The sequence below is a fragment of the Oncorhynchus masou genome, chromosome 9, assembly GCF_036934945.1.
Source record: "Oncorhynchus masou masou isolate Uvic2021 chromosome 9, UVic_Omas_1.1, whole genome shotgun sequence".
In the NCBI taxonomy this organism is placed as follows: domain Eukaryota; kingdom Metazoa; phylum Chordata; class Actinopteri; order Salmoniformes; family Salmonidae; genus Oncorhynchus; species Oncorhynchus masou.
The window spans coordinates 72875514-72898436 of NC_088220.1; the positions used below are offsets into that span (position 1 = coordinate 72875514).

A 22923-nucleotide genomic window follows, 5' to 3' on the forward strand; every position below is an offset into this window, starting at 1 on the left:
CCATGCTGATCCTCAACACAGGGGTCCCTCAGGGGTGTGTGCTCAGTCCCCTCCTGTACTCCCTGATCACTCATGACTGCACGGCCAGGCACGACACCAACACCATCATTAAGTTTGCCGATGACACAATAGTGGTAGTGCGTACGGCCCAGTACATCACTTAGGCCAAGCTTCCTGCCATCCAGGACCTCTATACCAGGCTGTGTCAGAGGAAGGCACTAAAAATTGTCAAAGACTTCAGCCACCCTAGTCATAGACTGTTCTCTCTGCTACCGCACGGCAAGCAATACCGTAGCGCCAAGTCTAGGTCCAAGAAGCTTCTTAACAGCTTCTACCCCCAATCCATAAGACTCCTGAACATCTAATCAAATGGCTACCCAGTTACTTTGATTTCATATTCTTATTCTTATTTTTTAAACTGAATTGTTGGTTAGGGGCTTGTAAGTAAGCATTTCACTGTAAAGTCTACACTTGTTGTTTTCTGCGCATGTGACTAATAAAATTTGATTTGAGGGAGCACGTGATGCCGCGGAGCTGAGCAGACGTTGACAAACCGAGCTCTTCAAAATTATTCTATTTTTACCTAAAGAACAACTTTGAAACAATATTGTAACATCGGCTGATAAATTGTCAAGTACTTACCTTCCCAAAGAGCCATGGACCTCCAACCGAGAGGCAAGAAGGACGACCAAAACGTTGTTGATTCCCAAGATAACCATAACGCTACAGCTAGCAAGATTAGAATTAGCCCTCATAACTCAGACGACAGGTCCAGACTGCGAGCCTGCCGACATGCTGGCTACTCTCCTCCGGGAAATTCAGGATGGTAACAGAGGTCTTTCTATGAAAATTGATAAGAGATCGGCTGAACTCCATTCTTCCATTGACGACCTGAAATCCTCCATGAATGATCTCCTTTTGAGAACGACTGAGGCAGAGTTGCGCATTAGCACAGTTGAAGATACCATCGCTCGACATGACCAGGTCTTGATACAACTGCAAAAGGACAATGCCTACCTGAAAAACAAGGTAGATCAGATGGAGAACCAGAGTAGACGTAGTAATATCCGTGTGGTGGGATTGAAAGAGGACAGCGAGGGCCGTGACCCGGTCCGTTTCTTCACTCAATGGATCCTGGAGGTCCTAGGCATAATCAACTTCACCAAGCCGCTGGAAATCGAACGCACCCACAGAACATCAGCGCCTAAACCCCGGCCAGATGAGCCCCCACGAGCCGTCCTGACCAGGTTCCTCCGTTTCCAAGACAGAGAGAAGATACTGCAACTCGCAAGAGCCAAAGGGGACATCACCATCGATGGAAAGAGGGTTAGCCTTTTCCCAGATATGAGTGCGGATCTCGCCAGACGTTGCAAGCAGTTCAGACCTGCTGCCAAAGCACTTAAGGAGAAGAACATCACCGGCTACCTCATCCACCATGCGCGGATGAAAGTTCAGTACAAAGGCCGAAGCCATCTCTTCAACACACTGGGAGAAGTGCACACTTTTCTCAAAGATCTGAGCAACGTCTGAGCCAGGACGGTCTCACTGGGGGATAAAATGCAGTTTGTTTGTTTTCTCTTATCCAGACTGAACTGCTGGTATCTCCCGGTCACTATAATTGATTTGTACATTTTCAACTAACCGTATCTTTCCGGGGTGAGTTCTATTACATTTACAGGAGAGTATATTTTGGTTTAGTCCATATCTACTGGGCGAAGCAATAAGTGGGCTGAGGTCCACTGCTTTCCCCCTCATTTATGTTAATCTATCGAAAAGAGACTCAAGCAGCCCTTACCATGGGCAGTAAATATTCAGCCATAAATATCTATTCACTCCGTTTGTTTTCAACTTAGAGAGCTCGCAGGTTTTAGTTTACGCCAAGGTTTAGCTAGAAGAGCAAGATGGAAAGCGAGCACCACGTATCTCTACAAGTGTATTCATGTTTGATTGTTGGGATTGTTGTTTTAGTCTGACAATCGGGGTGGGTGGGATTTTTATTATTTTTTTCTTCCTTTTTTCTATGTTTATTGTTTCCTTCCTAAAGAGACACACAGGTCACTTTTGTGCTCAAACCAAAGTTGAAACATTTCCTAATTATCTGCATATGATAGATTTCCATTCAGTTACATATTTGAAACCCAATTTATGCTTAATCCACTAAAATATGTCACATTCAACGTAAAAGGTCTTAACAGCTCGATTAAAAGGAAAAGAGTCTATACATACCTTAAGAAATAAAAGTCTGACATTGTGTTTTTACAAGAAACACATCTTACAGCCAGTGAACACAAGAAATTGAAGAGGGAATGGGTAGGACAAGTTTTTGCATCCTCTTTTAACTCCAAAGCAAGAAGAACTGCAATTTTGATAAGTAGACACATCCCCTTCAGCGTCAACAACACCATCTCTGATCACTTTGGCAGGTTTGTTTTGGTGCAGGGGCATATGTTTTCAGAGTCTTGGACCCTATTGAATATTTATGCTCCTAACTTCGATGACCATATGTTTATTCAGAATGTCTTCCTTCAGGTCGCTCAAGCACCACCAGGGTGGCTACTGGTTGGAGGAGATTTTAATTTTTTCTTAGATACAGTTCTTGATAGGTCTTCTGATAAACCCTCACTTCTCACCAAAGCCGGCAAGCTCACCATGTCATTCATGAAAGATCTCAATTTACTAGACATCTGGAGACAGTTGCACCCACAGGATAGGGACTACTCTTTTTATTCACACCCACACAAGACACACACACGCATAGATAACTTTTTACTTTCGACACAACTGTTTCATGGAGTGTTAGATGTCGAGTATCTCCCCAGATTGCTTAGTGACCATTCTCCTCTGGTATTATCAATCTCCATTCCTACCAAGGTAAATGGAGCATATAGATGGAGACTAAATTCTACACTCCTGAAGCAACCTGACTTTTGTGCATTCATCAAAGAGCAGATCAATATTTTCACTTTGACAAGCAAACCCTCTGCTCCTGACAGTTTCATTCTTTGGGACGCATTGAAGGCCTATCTGAGGGGACAGATCATTTCCTATACTAAAGGGCTGAAGAAAAAACACGGTGCGGAACTGATTGCCCTTCAATCTGAAATCTCCGAGCTAGAGAGAACCTACCAAAGAGGCCCGACTAAAGATCTATACAGGCTTTTGGTAAATAAAAAACTAAAATATAATATTCTGAACACATATATCAAGCTGAGAGGGCCATCACTAAATCAAAACAGCGTTATTACGAGCTTGGAGAGAAAGCTCACAAAGTATTGGCATGGCAACTGAAAGCAGAGGAAAGTAAGAGGACAATTAATGCCATAGAAACTCTTACTAATGAGATATCTTTCGACCCTACTGAAATGAATAATACTTTTAAGAAATACTATGAAGACCTCTACACTTCCCAATCAAGCGATGATCTATCAGAGATAGACTCCTTTCTCTCCACTCTCAACCTCAGACAGCGAACGCCTGAGTGAACACTTCTCAGTTCCTGAATTGTTGGAGGCCATTAAATCCTTACCCTCTAATAAATCTCCTGGGGAGGATGGCTTCCCTCCAGAGTTCTATAAAGAATTTAGGGAGCTGTTGGTCCCCTACCTTATGGAGGTACTTAAAAAAGCCAGAGAAGACAACTGCTTTCCAGAGTCCTTCTCTCAAGCAGTGATTACTGTAATCCACAAGAAAGGGAAAAACCTGCTAAAGTGCACCTCCTATAGACCAATCTCTCTCCTTAACACAGATTGTAAACTGGTCACCAAGATGCTATCTAAGAGACTGGAGTCATGTCTTCCCCTGTTGGTCAACCCAGATCAGACTGGCTTCATAATTAATAGATTGTCCTCCAATAATCTCAGAAGGTTCTTTGATATAATTCACCTTGCTAACAAAAACAAAATACCTAGTGTCGCAGTCTCCCTCGACGCTGAAAAGGCCTTTGATAGGGTTGAATGGCCATACCTCTTTCGCATCTTGGAAAAGTTCGGTTTAGGTACTGTGTTTGTAAATTTGATAAAATCACTCTACAAATCTCCTAAAACTAGGATTGCTACCAATGGGATTACTTCCTCCTCTTTCCCTCTTTATAGGGGGAACAGACAAGGTTGCCCAATTAGCCCCCACCTCTTTGCCCTCGCCATCGAACCGTTGGCTGAGGCTATTAGAACGTGCCCTGACATACATGGCTTTGAGGTGGGCCCCCATACCCATAAATTATCACTCTTTGCGCACGACCTTATCTTATTTCTAACAAACTCAGAACACTCCCTCTCTCCCTTGCACATCCTACTACAGTGTTATAGTTATTTCTCTGGATATAAGGTCAATTTTGATAAAAGCGAAATCTTACCGTTGTCTGTCTTTGACCATCATGCCATCAAGCACAAGTTTCCTTTTAGATGGTCGCCTATGGGCTTCAAATATTTGGGCATAATGGTGGATGGTAATCTGAACAACCTCTATAAACTCAATCTGGCCAGTTTGTTGCAAAAGGTGGAGGTTGACCTTTGGAAATGGATGGACTTACCTCTCACTCTACTGGGTAGAATCAATGTAATTAAAATGAATGTCCTGCCCAGATTTCTATATCTGTTTCAATCTCTCCCTATCCCTGTTCCCGCAGCAATTTTTTCCTCTCTCGACAAGCTGACCAGACGGTTTATCTGGCACGGCAAAACCCCTAGGGTTGGCCTGGATAAACTGATCCTTGATTACAGTCAAGGGGGCTTAAACCTCCCCAATTTTAGAATGTACTACTTGGCTGCACAGTCTAGGTTTCTGGCTCAGAGGTTTGACAATGGTCCCTCTCCCTCATGGTTGAACATTGAAAAGCTTGAGGTAAATGATGACACTGGGCCGGAATTGTTTTACAAATGGGACAGAAAATCTATAAAAACCATCACAGACAACTCTTTAATCATACATTCTGTCCTGGCATGGTGCATGTTTTTCCAGAATAGTAACTTTAGACCATGGTCTGATAAGGGGATCACTCTTCTGGAACATTGTTACGAGGAGGGAGTTCTTATGTCTTTTTATCAGCTGAAACAGAAATACCACTTGCCTAACAGGGACTTCTTTAGCTACCTACAAATACGAAACTTTATTAGGGTGACTCTCAAGGGACAATGGAACCTACCTAAGATGTCACCTATTGAACAACTCTGCCACGCAGACCAACCACTGTTCAAGACCATTTCCTGTGTATACGATGCTCTTATGTCAGAATTAACACTGCCTGGGCTAGATAAACCCCGACTTACATGGGAAAAAGATATGGGTATTGGTCTTGATGAGGATCTATGGAGTGACCTATGCAGGGATGGTGTTACATCCACATTGAACTCCAGATACAGACTGATCCAGTTTAATTTCCTCCATCAGCTCTATATCACCCCATCTAGACTGCACAAGTTCAACCCAGATATCTCCTCCATATGTTTTAGATGTGGCTCAGATGAAGGAATATTCCTCCATTCCACTTGGCAGTGTTCAAAACGACACAGTTTCTGGTAGGGGGTATGCGATACCATATCCTCAATTCATGGGGTTGCATTCCCTTTAGACCCGGAGGTCTGTCTACTGGGCAACTTTACTAACACCAGTCTTAGGCAAAGCCATACTATAAAGCTAACAGAAATATTGCTAGCGAATGCCAAGAAATGTATTGCCTTGAAATGGAAATTGGATTCCTCCCTGCCAGTTACAATGTGGCTATCGGAAGTTAATAGTTGTATCCCTTTGGAGAAAATCACTTACTGCTTGAGGAATAAGTTAGACATTTTACAGAATTTGGCAACCTTTTATTGACTATATGGAGAATCTCCCCCCACATCTCATTGATTGAATCTATATATAATCCTCACATAATGTTTCACACGTAATGTATAATATGTAGCCTATGGCAGGTGATCCAATGTCTCGTTATTATTTTTTTCTTATTATATGTTTGTATATATAATTCTAATTATTATTATTTTTTGGTTACGCTCGTCTGTTACTGTCACTTTGTCCCATCGTTGTCTAATATCTTTTCACTTTTGTTTTGAATGTTCTTAATTGGAAAATGCAAAAATAAAATATATTTATATATTTTTAAAAATTTGATTTGAAGTTAGCCACTGCCTTCTGCCTAGGTCGCCATTGAAACATTCATTAGAAAAAGGGTGAGATTGGTTCCTCTGTTGTTTGTTGACACGACCGCTATCTATTTGAATGTAATGCAAATGTGATTTATTCACAAACCTCAATTCATGACCATTAGCATACTGGTTATTTCAGTTTTTAAACCTCATCTGCTCCAGCTTCAGCAGCAAAAAGTCCTTTGGTCCTCAGTAGCAGAAATACAGCCTATGTCTGTGTTCTCGCAGTTTCTGAGTGGTTCATTTCATATGGCTGATTATACAACAAGACAGGATTATTGTTTTGATTCATGTATGATTCCCTATTTCCAAGCCCTGGCTGACCACCGTGATGATTACAGTAATGTCTTTAGTGGCCTTTGCAAGACTGACAGCATCTTCAAGGGAAAAAGCAGAAATGTCATGAACCACATTTCCTTTTAAAAAAGCAGAGAGAAAAGAGCAAACATCAAATATTCCTCCCTGTCTGGCCCATTGCTGAAGACCAATCATTGTTAATGATGGAATCATTTCTGAATGATTACTCTCACTGGTCTTTCCGCTGTAAGGAAAGTAAACACAATCACATTGATTTAATGATGTACAGTATTTACCTTCTGCCGGATCCATATACTCTGATTGAGGGACTCTGTGTTGCCATAAAATCAAATCAAATTCAAATTGATTTATATAGCCCTTTGTACATCAGCTGATATCTCAAAGTGCTGTACAGAAACCCAGCCTAAAACCCCAAACAGCAAGCAATGCAGGTGTAGAAGCACGGTGGCTAGAAAGGCCAAAAACTAGGAAGAAACCTAGAGAGGAACCAGGCTATGTGGGGTGTCCAGTCCTCTTCTGGCTGTGCCGGGTGGAGATTATAACAGAACATGGCCAAGATGTTCAAATGTTCATAAATGACCAGCATGGTCGAATAATAATAAGGCAGAACAGTTGAAACTGGAGCAGCAGCATGGCCAGGTGGACTGGGGACAGCAAGGAGTCATCATGTTAGGTAGTCCTGGGGCATGGTCCTAGGGCTCAGGTCCTCCGAGAGAGAGAAAGAGAGAATTAGAGAGAGCACACTTAAATTCACACAGGACACCGAATAGGACAGGAGAAGTACTCCAGATATAACAAACTGACCCTAGCCCCCCGACACATAAACTACTGCAGCATAAATACTGGAGGCTGAGACAGGAGGGGTCAGGAGACACTGTGGCCCCATCCGAGGACACCCCGGACAGGGCCAAACAGGAAGGATATAACCCCACCCACTTTGCCAAAGCACAGCCCCCACACCACTAGAGGGATATCTTCAACCACCAACTTACCATCCTGAGACAAGGCTGAGTATAGCCCACAAAGATCTCCGCCACGGCACAACCCAAGGGGGGGGGGGGGGTGCCAACCCAGACAGGACGACCACATCAGTGAATCAACCCACTCAGGTGACGCACCCCCTCCAGGGACGGTATGAGAGAGCCCCAGTAAGCCAGTGACTCAGCCCCTGTAATAGGGTTAGAGGCAGAGAATCCTAGTGGAAAGACGGGAACCGGCCAGGCAGAGACAGCAAGGGCGGTTCGTTGCTCCAGAGCCTTTCCGTTCACCTTCCCACTCCTGGGCCAGACTACACTCAATCATATGACCCACTGAAGAGATGAGTCTTCAGTAAGGACTTAAAGGTTGAGACCGAGTTTGCGTCTCTGACATGGGTAGGCAGAGCGTTCCATAAAAATGGAGCTCTATAGGAGAAAGCCTTGCCTCCAGCTGTTTGCTTAGAAATTCTAGGGACAATTAGGAGGCCTGCGTCTTGTGACCATAGCGTATGTGTAGGTATTTACGGCAGGACCAAATCAGAGAGATAGGTAGGAGCAAGCCCATGTAATGCTTTGTAGGTTAGCAGTAAAACCTTGAAATCAGCCCTTGGTTTGACAGGAAGCCAGTGTAGGGAGGCTAGCACTGGAGTAATATGATCAAATTGTTTGGTTCTAGTCAGGATTCTAGCAGCTGTATTTAGCACTAACTGAAGTTTATTTAGCGCTTTATCCGGGTAGCCGGAAAGTAGAGCATTGCAGTAGTCTAACCTAGAAGTGACAAAAGCATGGGTTCATTTTTCTGCATCATTTTTGGACAAAAACTTTCTGATTTTTGCAATGTTACGTAGATGGAAAAAAGTGGTCCTTGAAATGGTCTTGATATGTTCTTCAAAAGAGAGATCAGGGTCCAGAGTAACGCTGAGGTCCTTCACAGTTTTATTTGAGACGACTGTACAACCATTAAGATTAATTGTCAGATTCAACAGAAGATCTCTTTGTTTCTTGGGACCTAGAACAAGCATCTCTGTTTTGTCCGAGTTTAAAAGTAGAAAGTTTGCAGCCATCCACTTCCTTATGTCGAAACACATGCTTCTAGCAAGGGCAATTTTGGGGCTTCACCATGTTTCATTGAAATGTACAGCTGTGTGTCATCCACATAGCAGTGAAAGTTAACATTATGTTTTCGAATGACATCCCCAAGAGGTCAAATATATAGTGAAAACAATAGTGGTCCTAAAACGGAACATTGAGGAACACCGAAATTTACAGTTGATTTGTCAGAGGACAAACCATTCACAGAGACAAACTGATATCTTTCCGACAGATAAGATCTAAACCAGGCCAGAACTTGTCCGTGTAGACCAATTTGGGTTTCCAATCAACCCAAAAGAATGTGGTGATCGATGGTATCAAAAGCAGCACTAAGGTCTAGGAGCACGAGGACAGATGCAGAGCCTCGGTCTGATGCCATTAAAAGGTCATTTACCACCTTCACAAGTGCAGTCTCAGTGCTATGATGGGGTCTAAAACCAGACTGAAGCATTTCGTATACATTGTTTGTCTTCAGGAAGGCAGTGAGTTGCTGTGCGACAGCCTTTTCTAAAAAAATTGAGAGGAATAGAAGATTCGATATAGGCCGATAGTTTGTTATATTTTCTGGGTCAAGGTTTGACTTTTTCAAGAGAGGCTTCATTACTGCCACTTTTAGTGAGTTTGGTACACATCCGGTGGATAGAGAGCCGTTTATTATGTTCAACGTAGGAGGGCCAAGCACAGGAAGCAGCTCTTTCAGTAGTTTAGTTGGAATAGGGTCCAGTATGCAGCTTGAAGGTTTAGAGGCCATGATTATTTTCATCATTGTGTCAAGAGATATCGTACTAAAACACTTGAGCGTCTCTCTTGATCCTAGGTCCTGGCAGAGTTGTGCAGACTCAGGACAACTGATCTTTGAAGGAATACGCAGATTTAAAGAGGAGTCCGTAATTTGCTTTCTAATAATCATGATCTTTTCCTCAAAGAAGTTCATGAATTTATCACTGCTAAAGTAAAAGCCATCCTCTCTTGGGGAATGCTGGTTTTTAGTTAGCTTTGCGACAGTATCAAAAAGGAATTTCGGATTGTTCTTATTTTCCTCAATTAAATTAGAAAAATAGGATGATCGAGCAGCAGTAAGGGCTTTTCGGTACTGCACGGTACTGTCTTTCCAAGCTAGTCAGAAGACTTCCAGTTTGGTGTGGCGCCATTTCTGTTCCAATTTTCTGGAGGCTTGCTTCAGAGCTCGGGTATTTTCTGTGTACCAGGGAGCTAGTTTCTTATGAGAAATGTTTTTAGTTTTTAGGGGTGCAACTGCATCTAGGGTATTGCGCAAGGTTAAATTGAGTTCCTCAGTTAGGTGGTTAACTGATTTTTGTCCTCTGGCTTCCTTGGGTAGACAGAGGGAATCTGGAAGGACATCAAGGAATCTTTGTGTTGTCTGTGAATTTATAGCACGACTTTCGATGTTCCTTGGTTGGGGTCTGAGTAGTTTATTTCTTGCAGTTGCAAACGTAATAAAATGGTGGTTCGATAGTCCAGGATTATGAGGAAAAACATTAGATCCACAACATTTATTCCATGGGACAAAACTAGGTTGAGAGTATGACTGTGACAGTGAGTGGGTCAAGAGACATGTTGGACAAAACCCACTGAGTCGATGATGGCTCCGAAAGCCTTTTGGAGTGGGTCTGTGGACTTTTCCATGTGGCTAACAGACTGCTGCCTGGCCTGCACCCCTATTTCATTGTGGAGCTAGAGGAGTTAGAGCCCTGTCTATGTTGGTAGATAAGATGAGAGCACCCCTCCAGCTAGGATGGAGTCCGTCACTCCTCAGCAGGTCAGGCTTGGTCCTGTTTGTGGGTGCGTCCCAGAAAGAGGGCCAATTATCTACAAATTCTATCTTTTGGGAGGGGCAGAAAACAGTTTTCAACCAGCGATTGAGTTGTGAGACTGCTGTAGAGCTCATCACTCCCCCTAACTGGGAGGGGGCCAGAGACAATTACTCGATGCCGACACATCTTTCTAGCTGATTTACACGCAGAAGCTATGTTGCGCTTGGTGATCTCTGACTGTTTCATCCTAACATCGTTGGTGCCGACGTGGATAACAATATCTCTATACTCTCTACACTTGCCAGTTTTAGCTTTAGCCAGCACCATCTTCAGATTAGCCTTAACGTCAGTAGCCCTGCCCCCTGGTAAACAGTGTATGATCGCTGGATGATTTGTTTTAAGCCTAATACTGCGGGTAATGGAGTCGCCAATGACTAGAGTTAAAAGAATAGAGACTAGAGATAAAAGAATTAACCACAATAACAGTCAACACATTTATTGGCCAATGATGGAAAAAGCTGTGACTCACAACATCTAAGAGTGTGTCAATAGTTTGACTCATAATTGCAAGATGAAATAGTTCACATTTTAGACAGTTTGGGAGGAAGATATTACGTGGCTAAAAGAACAACAGACAGAGAAAGAAGGTGAAAGGACCCAGAATTAGTGACTCATTTAGACTTCATTCGTTGTGTACAGTATGTGTGGGGCAGAGTGCAGGATGCAGGAGGACGCAGGCAGGACTCACCCTCCTCAGCTCCCACTGACGGAGGATGCTATTTAGACACATCCTGTTGTATTATGCTGCTACGCATTGTCTCTCTCTCTGTTACTCTCTCTCTCTTAATCTCTCCCTCCCTCTCTCACTCTCTTACTCACACTCACTCTTTCTCTCTCTCATACTCTTTCTCTCTCCCTCTTGCTCGCTCTGTATCACTCTCTCCATTTCTTTCTCTTTCTCTAATTTCTCTATTGTTTTGGTCTCTTTCTGTCTCATTCTTTCCATTTCACACACTGCAGCTTCTACATTGAACAAAAGTATAAACACAACATAAACAAAAATGTTGTGCACAAATTTGTTTTACGTCCCTATTAGTGAGCATTTCTCCTTAGCCAAGATAATCCATCCACCTGACAGGTGTGGAATATCAATAAGATGATTAAACATCATCAGCATTACACAGGTGCACCTTGTGCTGGGAACATAAAAATGGCCACTCTAAAATGTGCAGTTTTGTCACATAACACAATGCTACAGATGTCTCAAGTTTTGAGGAAACACCAAACTTTTGAACGGTAGTGTATGTCGCAAGGATCTGTACACAGTTCCTCAAAGCTGAAAATGTCCCAGTTCTTCCATGGCCTGCACACTCACCAGACGTTACCCATAGATCATGTTTGGGATCCTCTGTGTATGGCAGGGTGTTCCAGTTCCCGCCAATATCCAGCAACTTCACAGCCATTGAAGAGGAATGGAACAACATTCCACAGGCCACAATCAACAGCCTGATCACTTCTATGCAAAGGAGATACAGTGTGTCGCGCTGCATGAGGCAAGTGGTGGTAACACCAGATAATGACTGGTTTTCTGATCCACGCCCAACAGATGCATATCTGTGTTCCCAGTCATGTGAAGATTAGGGCCGAATGAATTTATTTCAATTGACTGATTTCCTTATATGAACTGTAACTCTGTAAAATTGAGAGAGAGAGAGAGAGAGAGAGAGAGAGAGAGAGAGAGAGAAAACTCATGACCACATACACACAGAGCTTATTGCTTGAGAAAGACAAGACTCCTTATTGAGGCCTACGACCCAGACAGGGGCCATTACATTCTAAATAGCATCATAAAATACATTCCTTTTCTTTCATACTATTGTTCTACCTAACTTTGGTTTGGCATGTTGTCAATGGAGTGAGTTGTGAGCGTTATGGCCTACAGCTGGGCTGATATGGTAAGGTGTGTGGATGGGTGGGTGGTAGCCTGGGAGGGGGATGGGCAGTAGTAGCGTTATTGTCATAGCAATGAGGAGAAATCCCATGAGCTCATTTCTCAGGATTACTATCAGATGGGAAGGTCTCCAGTGGGTGGGGTGGTTTGGGCTAATCTTACTGCATGATGACTTGTCAGATACAGGTTGCAGTTCCAATCTCCGAGCCGACTAGGTGAAAAATCAGCCGATGTCCCTTATTAACCCTGATTGCTCCTCTAAGTGGCTCTGGATAAGAGTCTGCTTAATGAAAGAAATGTAAATAAGTCTAAATCAATAATCGCTAACTGCCTGAAAAAGTTGGTTCTAATTTGATCAATTAGTATGTCAACAATTCAGAACAAGACAATTCAAGGACAGGATGGGGGTGGCAGGTAGCTTAGTGGTTGGGCCAGTAACTAAAAGGGCACTGGTTTGAATCCTGAGCCGACTAGGTGAAAAATCTGTCAATGTGCACTTGAACAAGGCACTTAACCCAATTGCTCATGTAAGCCACTCTGGATAAGAGCTGCTAAATGACTAACATGTAAATTATGATTCTACTGAAACCACTCGTGTGCCTCAGAAATAGGTAGTGTAAAACTACTGCAGCACTGCCCCCTTCTGGAGAAAAACTAGATATTGCAACCTCCCTTTGATTTAAAAACGAGAGGATAAACTTTTTTCAACATAAAAACATTTATTTCCCAAGAAGAGTTGAGAAGAACCATCTCTCAAACAGAGCAGTTTTTACATCTTCAATTTACACAACAACCCCAGGTAAACCTACATAGACATGAACACTGCACAGTGAAATCATTAGGCTACATCTTAAGAGGGTGTCGTTACAGAAAATACATTTCAAGTGGGTTCCAGGTACATTTCGATGCTCAGAACCGGATGGTTAAAGAGCACTTGTTCCATATGTCGAGCTAAACTTTCTTTACCAGTCATTCATTTCTCCACTTATTTCCTATATGACGTAGAGGGGTGTAAAGTCTACAGTTTTGATGCGTTTATTTCCAGTATCATCATCTGTTCTAAGCGTCACAGTTCCTCTCAGAGTATCTGTATCTCGGCGAAGTCGTCGAGAGAGCTGCCCTTCAGGGTCTCGTCCGGTCCCTCCGCGGTCCCGCTGTCTGACTCCTCCTCGATGGCGAGGTGCACGTCGGCGGAGGAGCACAGTGAACTGACGCTGCTTTGCTCAATGGAGCACAGGGCGCAGGCCAGAGGGGAGCTCAGGACCCTTCCTTCATAGAGGCCCTGGATCCCCGCGGAGAAGGGAAGCGACACCTGGAAGGAGGGCATGGTGATGCTGTGCTTCTTTTGTCGCGCGCCCCATTCCCGCTGCTCCTCCTCGTGCACCAGACGCGTAAAAACATTCGACCTTCTCTTCTCCCGCCTTTTGGAGCGAACGTAGCCCAGCATTATTCCAACGAGGAAGACCCCATAAAAGGAGATTACTATGAAAATGTACACGTATGCGTTGCCGTTGTTTTTTTCAGTTTGGGACGCGTCATTAGCCCTCTGCAGGGGAAGAAGTTGGGGCGTTGTAAAGTTGTCTGACCTCTCCATTCTCAGTGGAGTTTATGAAGTGGAGTTTATGAAGGAAGTTTCCTTGAAAAACAGAAACATGACAGAGGTTAGGATCTTGATTCTTTGCCGAGACTTTTACGCACATCTTTACGCACACTCACGCACACATTTAAGCACACGTTTACAGGTTAAGCACATCATTTCTCAATTGTAGGCTATACGAATTATTTTATTAATCGTATAAAGTATGCCTATTTAGCCAAATACATTTTTTATTAGACAAAACATAGTGAACAATTGCTGAAGCCTATTGTTACTAATGATACACTACTTATCCAACTTACCGAGCAATAAAGCAGTGGGACATGTGGACCCAGCTGTATGATCCGTGTCCTCGTGTGTGTACGCCTCTCGAATTTAATAACAGGATATCCAAGTGCATGGGAATATTTATATAGCGATCTTGGGACGTCTATAATCACGTGGACTCTGTGGTCTAGAGGCAAGTTTTGGCCCAGTGTCAAATTTTGAGTCGACAGAGCCCAGACACAAATATGACAAACAATGGTTATCCGATTTTCGAACGCTATGTTCCAATTCTGTCAAGTTACTAAAGTAACTTTTTATTTTCTGATAGAATATGATATTTAACAGCTGTTGTTTAACAGATATTTAACAGAAATGATCCAAAATAATTTTCCATCGACATGCATTCGTGTGAGTTAATGGGTGTGCAATGCTTCAACTCGAGCACACCAATCCTGTTAAAATTGCATATCCCAATATTGCGAAAATATATATTTCCCGGAAGTTGAAATCAGATACATTTTCAGTTCTGAAAGAAATTTAAAATAGTTTTTGATCATTGACTCAATAGCCACATTTCAACTGCACATGCATCGTCAATAAAGTTCAACATTATACCACAATAATCCTTTTTTAATTCACTTAATATTGGAAAAAGAAGCAAACTGAAGATTGCAATATGGAATATTTATAATTGCCGTTATCTGTCACGTGCACATCAACTTTTTCCACAACCTTATAACTATTTTATTGTCACATTTCCTTTAAAAACAGCTCATATATGTTTTACATCATTTCATACACATTAAAACGGCAATAAAGCATAAAACACAGCATTTGAAGGTTACATTTAAATTAGTTAAAAAGTACATGTTGTTAAAACCAATAAGAACAACCATGAATAAAAGTACTTTTCATTGTAAAAACATCAAATCTGTAAAGCCATTTAAAATGTGTACAAATGATTTAACAAAGGTAAAACCATTTTACGACATGAGAAACATGGCTAAAAGGTAACTTTGTTAAAAGGCTCTCTTCGGTCCTTTGTACAGGAGAGGGGTGAGTCCTTATCAAACTCGCCTCCTCCTGCTCTCCTGAATCAATCATTGTCCCGTCCTTAGGGGCCCAGAGGAGATCCCTCCCCTAGGCGCATCGCCCTAGGTGCCGCAGCGCTGTCAGGCCGTGGCCGCCGGGACCTAGGGTGTTGTGGGGGACCCTTCTCCTGGGGTCGAGGCCTCCTTCCTTCCGTACCACCACAGGGCTTCCGTGGCTACCATGACCACTGCCTGGGGGGTGGTGTCTACTTGTTTCGCTACCAGCAGGTTACGGGAGGACCACAGTGCTTCCTTCAGGCACGTGAGGGTGGGCCAGATCTTGGTGAAGGCCTTCGATGGAATAGGCCTTCGGCCCACCCCATACAGCACAAGCTGAGGTCTTAGGTCCTCCCCTGCTGGCAGACACGGGTGATCAGGGGGCCTGCTTCCTTCCACATTCACCCTTGCACATTAATCTTCTGCAGACTCTACCATTCCAGTGTTTAATTGGTATATTGTAATTACTTCTCCACCATGGCCTATGTATTGCCTTACCTCCCTTATCCTACCTCATTTGCACATGCTGTATATAGACTTTTCCTACTGTATTATTGACTGTATGTTTGTTTATTCCAAGTGTAACTCTGTGTTGTTGTATGTGTCAAACTGCTTTGCTTTATCTTGGCCAGGTTGCAGTTGCAAATGAGAACTTGTTCTCAACTAGCCTACCTGGTTAAATAAAGGTGAAATAAAAATACAAATAAATTATTACAGATAATGAAACAGATTTTCACAACAAGATAACCTTTAAAATGGTATAAAATACATGTCTGAGGAATTTTAATCATTACTTATTTGATGTTTTGAATTTGGTGCCCTGCACTTTCACTGGCTGTTGTCATATCGATCCCATGAACGGGATTTCAGCCCTAAGAAGTTTTAAGCAACAAATGATCTAGGATAGTGCTAACAGGAGGGGTTTGGAAATTTGAGCCTCAAATAAGTAGGCTGTGACGAATGACGATGGTGGGCACGGTTGTTTAGTTTGATTAGCCTGGTCCCTTTTGAGCTCATTGGATAAATTAAGTTAAACAAGTTTGTTCTAGCTTACAGTTCAAACAAACTTTCTCATGCAATCATTATCATTATCATTTATCATCATTATCATTATTATTATCATCATTATCATTATCGTTGTCGTCGTTATCGTCGTCGTTATAATTATCATCATCGTTATCATTGTCGTCATCGTTATTATTATTGTTATCGTCATCGTCATCGTTAGCAGTATCATCATCATCATTATCATCATAACCACCTAACGGTACGTCACCAATCACTGCTTGATTATGGTTCTAATTGTAGTGGACGACATAATGGATATCAGATTTTTAAGACAGCCTAATTTCTCAATTTGCACTCAAATAACTCAGGACAGCACTGATAGACCAAACACAATCTTTATTTACTTCTTCATTTAATAATTTCCAAGGCAAATTACAAATAAATACAATTGATGCACTTATGTTACAAGGCAGATTCCCCAGACAAGTAGGGAGGAGTTCCAAAACGGGTCTATATTATAAGGCTTCAATAGATCTAAAATAGGCTATACATAATTCCTTCTCCCCTCATATAAAGTGTGTACAGTATAAAGGAAAACATCAGAAAGGCATGTTTTTCTGGGTGACAGTAACACATACTGTCAAGGAACAATATCTTTCAATACTGTGTACAGCATTGTTATTCAAATATTTTCTATGCGTAGTTATCCACCTGAAATCACAAGAAAAGGCAACAGGTGTCATGTGCAGAATGGTGTTCTACAGAGCAATGTTTGTACCATTTAGGAAAGCTTTAGGCTACCTTTTGCTGTGATGTATCACATACAACAACATAAAAGGAATGGCCTTTTCAAGTGCGAGAACACAGCATGCACACACACACACACACACACACACACACACACACACACACACACACACACACACACACACACACACACACACACACACACACACACACACACACACACACACACACACACACACAGGGACACACACACACACAAATAAATGCTGAAGCTGTCCTCTTAACTAAATTCTCTAAATTCTTAACTGTTGTACGGAAGTGTTTTGTGTGCATCTCTTCTTGCCATAGGCCAAGTAATCCCACCTTAGTTTGGTCCAAATGTTATATTATCATATGGCATACTGTGTACTCCAAGCATGACAGTGGTTCTAGAACTACAGCTCTGACATTAGCAAGTGAATGTGTGGTTAATGTAAGTGCACACCTATAACAGAGTACAAATATGTTTTCTACCACTGAATCTACATCAATCTACATCTTTCTTACAAACATGATGATTTTATGACAAGAGTATCATTAATTGGCATTATCATAAAAAATAATAATATTAATGATAGAAATGTCAAGTGAAGAGTTCTGAAATTATAGAGTACCAGTCAAAAGTTTGGACACACCTACTCATTCAAGAGTTTTTCTTTATTTTACTATTTTCTACATTGTAGAATAATAGTGAAGACATCACAACTATGAAATAACACACATGGAATCATGTAGTAACCAAAAAAATATTAAACAAATGAAAATATATTTTAAATTTGTGATTCTTCAAAGTAGCCACCCTTTGCCTTGTTGACAGCTTTGCACACTCTTGGCAGTCTCTCAACCAGCTTCATGAGGTAGTCACCTGGAATGCATTTCAGTTAACAGGTGTGCCTTGTTAAAAGTTCATTTGTGGAATTTTTCTTTCTTAATGTATTTGAGCCAATCAATTGTGTTGTAACAAGGAAGGGTTGGTATAGAGAAGATAGCCCTATTTGGTGAAAGAAAAAGTCCATATTATGGCAAGAACAGCTCAAATGAGTAAAGAAAATGACAGTCCATCACTGCTTTAAGACATGCAGGTCAGTCAATCAGGAAAATTTAAAGAACTTTCTTCAAGTGGAGTCGCAAAAACCATCAAGCGCTATGATGAAACTGGCATTCATGAGGACCACCACAGGAAAAGAAGGCCCAGAGTTACCTCAGCTGCAGAGGATAAGTTCATTAGAGTTACCAGCCTCAGATTGCAGCCCAAATAAATGCTTCACAGATTTCAAGTAAAAGACACATCTCAACATCAACTGTTCAGAGGAGACTGCGTGAATCAGGCCTTCATGGTTGAGTTGCTGCAAAGAAACCACTACTAAAGGACACCAGTAAGAAGAAGAGACTTGCTTGGGCCAATAAACATGAGAAGTGGACATTAGACCTGTGGAAATCTGTCCTTTGGTCTGATGAGTCCAAACTCAAGATATTTGGTTTCAACCGCCGTGTCTTTGTTAGACGTAGAGTAGGTGAACGGATGATCTCTGCATGTGTGGTTTCCACCGTGAAGCATGGAGGAGGAGGTGTGATGGTGTGGGGGTGCTTTGCTGGTGACAATGTCAGTGATTTATGTACATGATTCCATATGTGTTATTGCATAGTGTTGATGTCTTCACTATTGTTCTACAATGTAGAAAATAGTAAAAATAAAGAAAAACCCTTGAATGAGTAGGTGTGTCCAAACTTTTGAGTGGTACTGTATATTCACGTCAAAATGTTCTGTTTTTCTTCTGGTGGAAGAGACTCATCATTTCACTGCCCTAGCCGCAACCAAAATCTCCCCATTGGGATAATAAAGTCATTATCTTATCTTAGTCTCTCTGAACCTCCTGTTGACTTCATGCTTGTAGGATTGGATGGGCAGATGGGCATCAAATATAAATCATATAGTACTAAAGCCTCACTAAGCAGAAAAAACAGCATCAACCAAACACAACAAAAATAAACACCGACAGCTAGTTTCTTCCTGTCCTGCAGAAAGTAAGACTAGTCTCTGGGCAGGACTAGGTTCTGAAATAAACAATAGAATACGCAGTGAAAAAAATGGATTTGGAGCCATGGATTTTGAACTTGGACAGAGAATTAGCCAATGAGGACTCTATACTAATGTGAACAGAATCACGGAATTAAAGGAGAAAAACAAATAATCAAACAGCAGCTATTAACCTAAATGTTAATGGTACTTGCTCTCTACAGGCTCTCAAGGCTTAGCATTCCTGACGCCCTCAGACAGAAGGGCATTGGGGTTAAAACGGAAAGTTTTCCAACCAACCTGAGTTTGTGCTTCAATAACAGTCGACAACACTCAGACAGACATGAGCTCAACAGGCAGCATGACCTACCTGTCCTGTCTCATAACTCACATCTTGAGGAAAATCATCTCCAAAGAGGGTAAGAAGTGGAATGAACATGGAGATACTGTTTGAGGGCGTTCCAACAACACTCCTTACTTACTCTCCCCTAGCTAATCTTTCTCTCCAACAGTCTTCAGGGCTAGGCTATTGTCGATTGATTCACATTTTTAAGCAAAGCCATTTTATCGAATAAAGGAACAGTGGAGGGGAAATATTGCAACAACACAGCCTCCTCTCTTTGATATTTATATTTCCCTCCCTCTATCTCAATCTGTCTCTCCCTCTATCTCTCTCAATCTGTCTCTCCCTCTATCTCTCTCAATCTGTCTCTCTCTCTATCTCTCAATCTGTCTCTCTCTCTATCTCTCTCAATCTGTCTCTCACTCTATCTCTCTCAATCTGTCTCTCCCTCTATATCTCTCAATCTGTCTCTCTCTCTATCTCTCAATCTGTCTCTCTATCTCTCTCAATCTGTCTCTCTCTCTATGTCTCTCAATCTGTCTCTCCCTCTATCTCTCTCAATCTGTCTCTCTCTATCTTTCTCAATCTGTCTCTCTCTCTGTCTCTCTCTCTATCTCTCTCAATCTGTCTCTCCCTCTATCTCTCTCAACCTGTCTCTCTATCTCTCTCAATCTGTCTCTCTCTATCTCTCTCAATCTGTCTCTCCCTCTATCTCTCTCAATCTGTCTCTCCCTCTATCTCTCTCAATCTGTCTCTCTCTCTATCTCTCAATCTGTCTCTCTCTCTATCTCTCTCAATCTGTCTCTCCCTCTATCTCTCTCAATCTGTCTCTCCCTCTATATCTCTCAATCTGTCTCTCTCTCTATCTCTCAATCTGTCTCTCTCTCTATCTCTCTCAATCTGTCTCTCTCTCTATCTCTCTCAATCTGTCTCTCCCTCTATCTCTCTCAATCTGTCTCTCTCTCTATCTTTCTCAATCTGTCTCTCTCTCTGTCTCTCTCTCTATCTCTCTCAATCTGTCTCTCCCTCTATCTCTCTCAACCTGTCTCTCTATCTCTCTCAATCTGTCTCTCTCTATCTCTCTCAATCTGTCCCTCTCTCTATCTCTCTCAATCTGTCTCGCCCTCTATCTCTCTCAATCTGTCTCTCTCTCTATCTCTCTCAATCTGTCTCTCTCTATCGCTCTCAATCTGTATCTCTCTCTATCTCTCTCAATCTGTCTCCCCCTCTATCTCTCTCAATCTGTCTATCTTTTTTAGTCTCAGGAGAACAAAGTAGATTCAAGTAATTTGAGTGCTTCTGGTGGCTCGTCCAGGATGGGGGTCGGGGACCAGGGGTCGGGTGGGGAAAAGAGGGTTGAGCAAGGAGCTGGGCGGCTTGAGGCAGATGCTGGCTCTGTGCTTGGAGAGGTTCTGGTCTGGTTTGGTCCTACTTCCCGCCGTACATTCTCTCGATGTCGTCCTGGTACTTGCTCTTCAGCTGCTGGCGTTTGAGCTTGAAGGCTTCGGTCACCAAGCCCGTCTCGGGGGTCCAGGGGTCGGGGCTCAGACGGATCTTACGGGGGATCTCAAACCGCTCCAGCTGGGCTGCACAGACAAACAAGAAGAGGAATTGCATCACAACTCCAGTCAGAGATGAAACCAAAGCAACCACCAAAAGGAATGGATGACAAAAGTAGAGCTTCAACCTGACTCACTATAACCTGTATCTACTACTACCACTACCATCTATCTATAACTTCCCTCTCCTCTCTCCAAGGTCTGATGACCTTTGACCTCTCACCTGATAGGGCGGCCTCGGTGATGACCTGCAGGACCACCTCCTCCATGGCAGCGTTGTCACACAGCTCCTCCCACGAGCCCCGGATAAGATACTGCTCCGCCAGCAAAAGCAGATGCTTCTGATTGGGCACCACAAAGCCAATCACGTACATCTCATCGCTGAAGAGAGATAACGGTTAAGAAGACACCACCATGTCTGTTTTTTTTACATAGACTGATTCACACACACACACACTGTTTTGCATATCTATCCTTGTGGGAACCAAAGAATTGATTCCCATCCAAAATCCTATTTTCCCTAAAACCCTAACCATAACCCTAACCTTAACCCCAAACCTGTAACCCCTAACCCTAGAACTGTACCTAACTCCTAACCCTAACCCTAATTGTACCCCTAACCCCTGAGCCTAAAATAACAGTTTTCCCCGTGGGGAGCGGAAAAATGTCCCCACTTGTCAGAATTGTCCTTGTTTACTATCCTTGTGAGGACTTCTGGTACCCACAAGGCAAAGGAGGTTGACGGCATCTTAATTGGGGAGGAAGGGCTCAGGAGGTTGACGGCATCTTAATTGGGGAGGAAGGGCTCATGGTAATGGCTGGAGCAGAATAGGTGGAATGGTATCAAATACATCAAACACATGGTTTGATGCCATTCTATTCACTCTGTTCCAGCCATTATTATGAGCCGTCCTCCCCTCAGCAGCCTCCACTGTCACAAGGATTGTCAAACAAAAACACAGACTCACGCGCACCGCACACGCACACACACACACCTGTTGGCGTAGGCACATATGTTGTCTATAAGGGGGCAGTTCTTCAGCATGGCCTCTACCTTCCCCAGAGACACATACTCTCCTGCCTGGAGCTTAACCAGGTCCTTCTTACGATCTGTAGACACAGGGACACACTGAGGAGAACTGGAGGAGAAACAGCACATTTTCCACTGCACTGCAATTCTTTACTGACAGATGTAGACAACAGAGACCTGTAGGGTTTCTGTCAGTCTAAAGTAAACATGGCTCAAGAGGAATTCTCAGAAGTGAGGTGGAATTGGGAAACAGTTGTTCTTGGAAGCTGCCCTGCCAGACTGATGAATGTAGGGGCATAGGTTTTGAAGAAGGGATTCAGTGGTTTTGGGATGATGTTGATGTGGTGTGCTGGCATAGGCAGTATCAGGGAGTTTTCTTTATATACTACTGTACATGGATATCAGAGGAGGCTGGTTGGAGGAGCTACAGGATGATTGGCTCATTGTTATGGCTGGAATGCAATCAGTGAAGTGGTACCAAACACATCATACATGGAAACAATGTTTGACTCTGCTCCATTGATTCCATTTCAACCATTCAATGAGCCCATCATCCTACAGCTCCTCCCACCAGCCTCCTTTGATGGACATGCCCAAATGTAAATGCTTATTTGAGCAAATATGAACTTGGGTGCATAACCATGGTGAAAGGGGACACTGAGAATTAAGCCATTCAGCAGAGGTGTTAATCCTGCTCCTCACCAATGATCTTGAGGCATCCATCAGGATGGACCTCTCCTATGTCTCCCGTACAGAACCAGCGCTGGCCGTTTTCATCCACAAAGAAGTCCTGGTTCTTGGCCTCGTTCTTGTAGTAACCCATGGTAACATTGGGCCCGCCAATCAGAATCTCACCTCGTGGGGTGGGCGTGTCTGTGATGTGGTAGCCACCTGGAGGACAGAGCAGTAGCAAAGCAATTAAGTAATAATGTGGCAAAGAAAGTAACTTAATTATTAACTTTATGTCCTGAA

General features: G+C 42.7%; 1 protein-coding gene and 1 pseudogene across 1 annotated transcript; both read right to left on the bottom strand.

The window, feature by feature from the left end:
- Positions 1-12955: 12955 nt before the first annotated feature.
- LOC135546613 (potassium voltage-gated channel subfamily E member 4-like) lies at positions 12956-14257 on the bottom strand. The gene is made up of 2 exons (XM_064975179.1): positions 14156-14257; positions 12956-13892 (listed from the first exon to the last, which is right to left on the bottom strand). Exon 2 carries the CDS (start codon positions 13848-13850, stop codon positions 13335-13337), a length of 516 nt encoding a protein of 171 aa, XP_064831251.1. The 5' UTR covers positions 13851-13892; positions 14156-14257; the 3' UTR covers positions 12956-13334.
- Positions 14258-16592: 2335 nt separating this feature from the next.
- LOC135546597 (fatty acid CoA ligase Acsl3-like) overlaps positions 16593-22923 on the bottom strand; it is a 62524-nt pseudogene continuing 56193 nt past the window's right edge.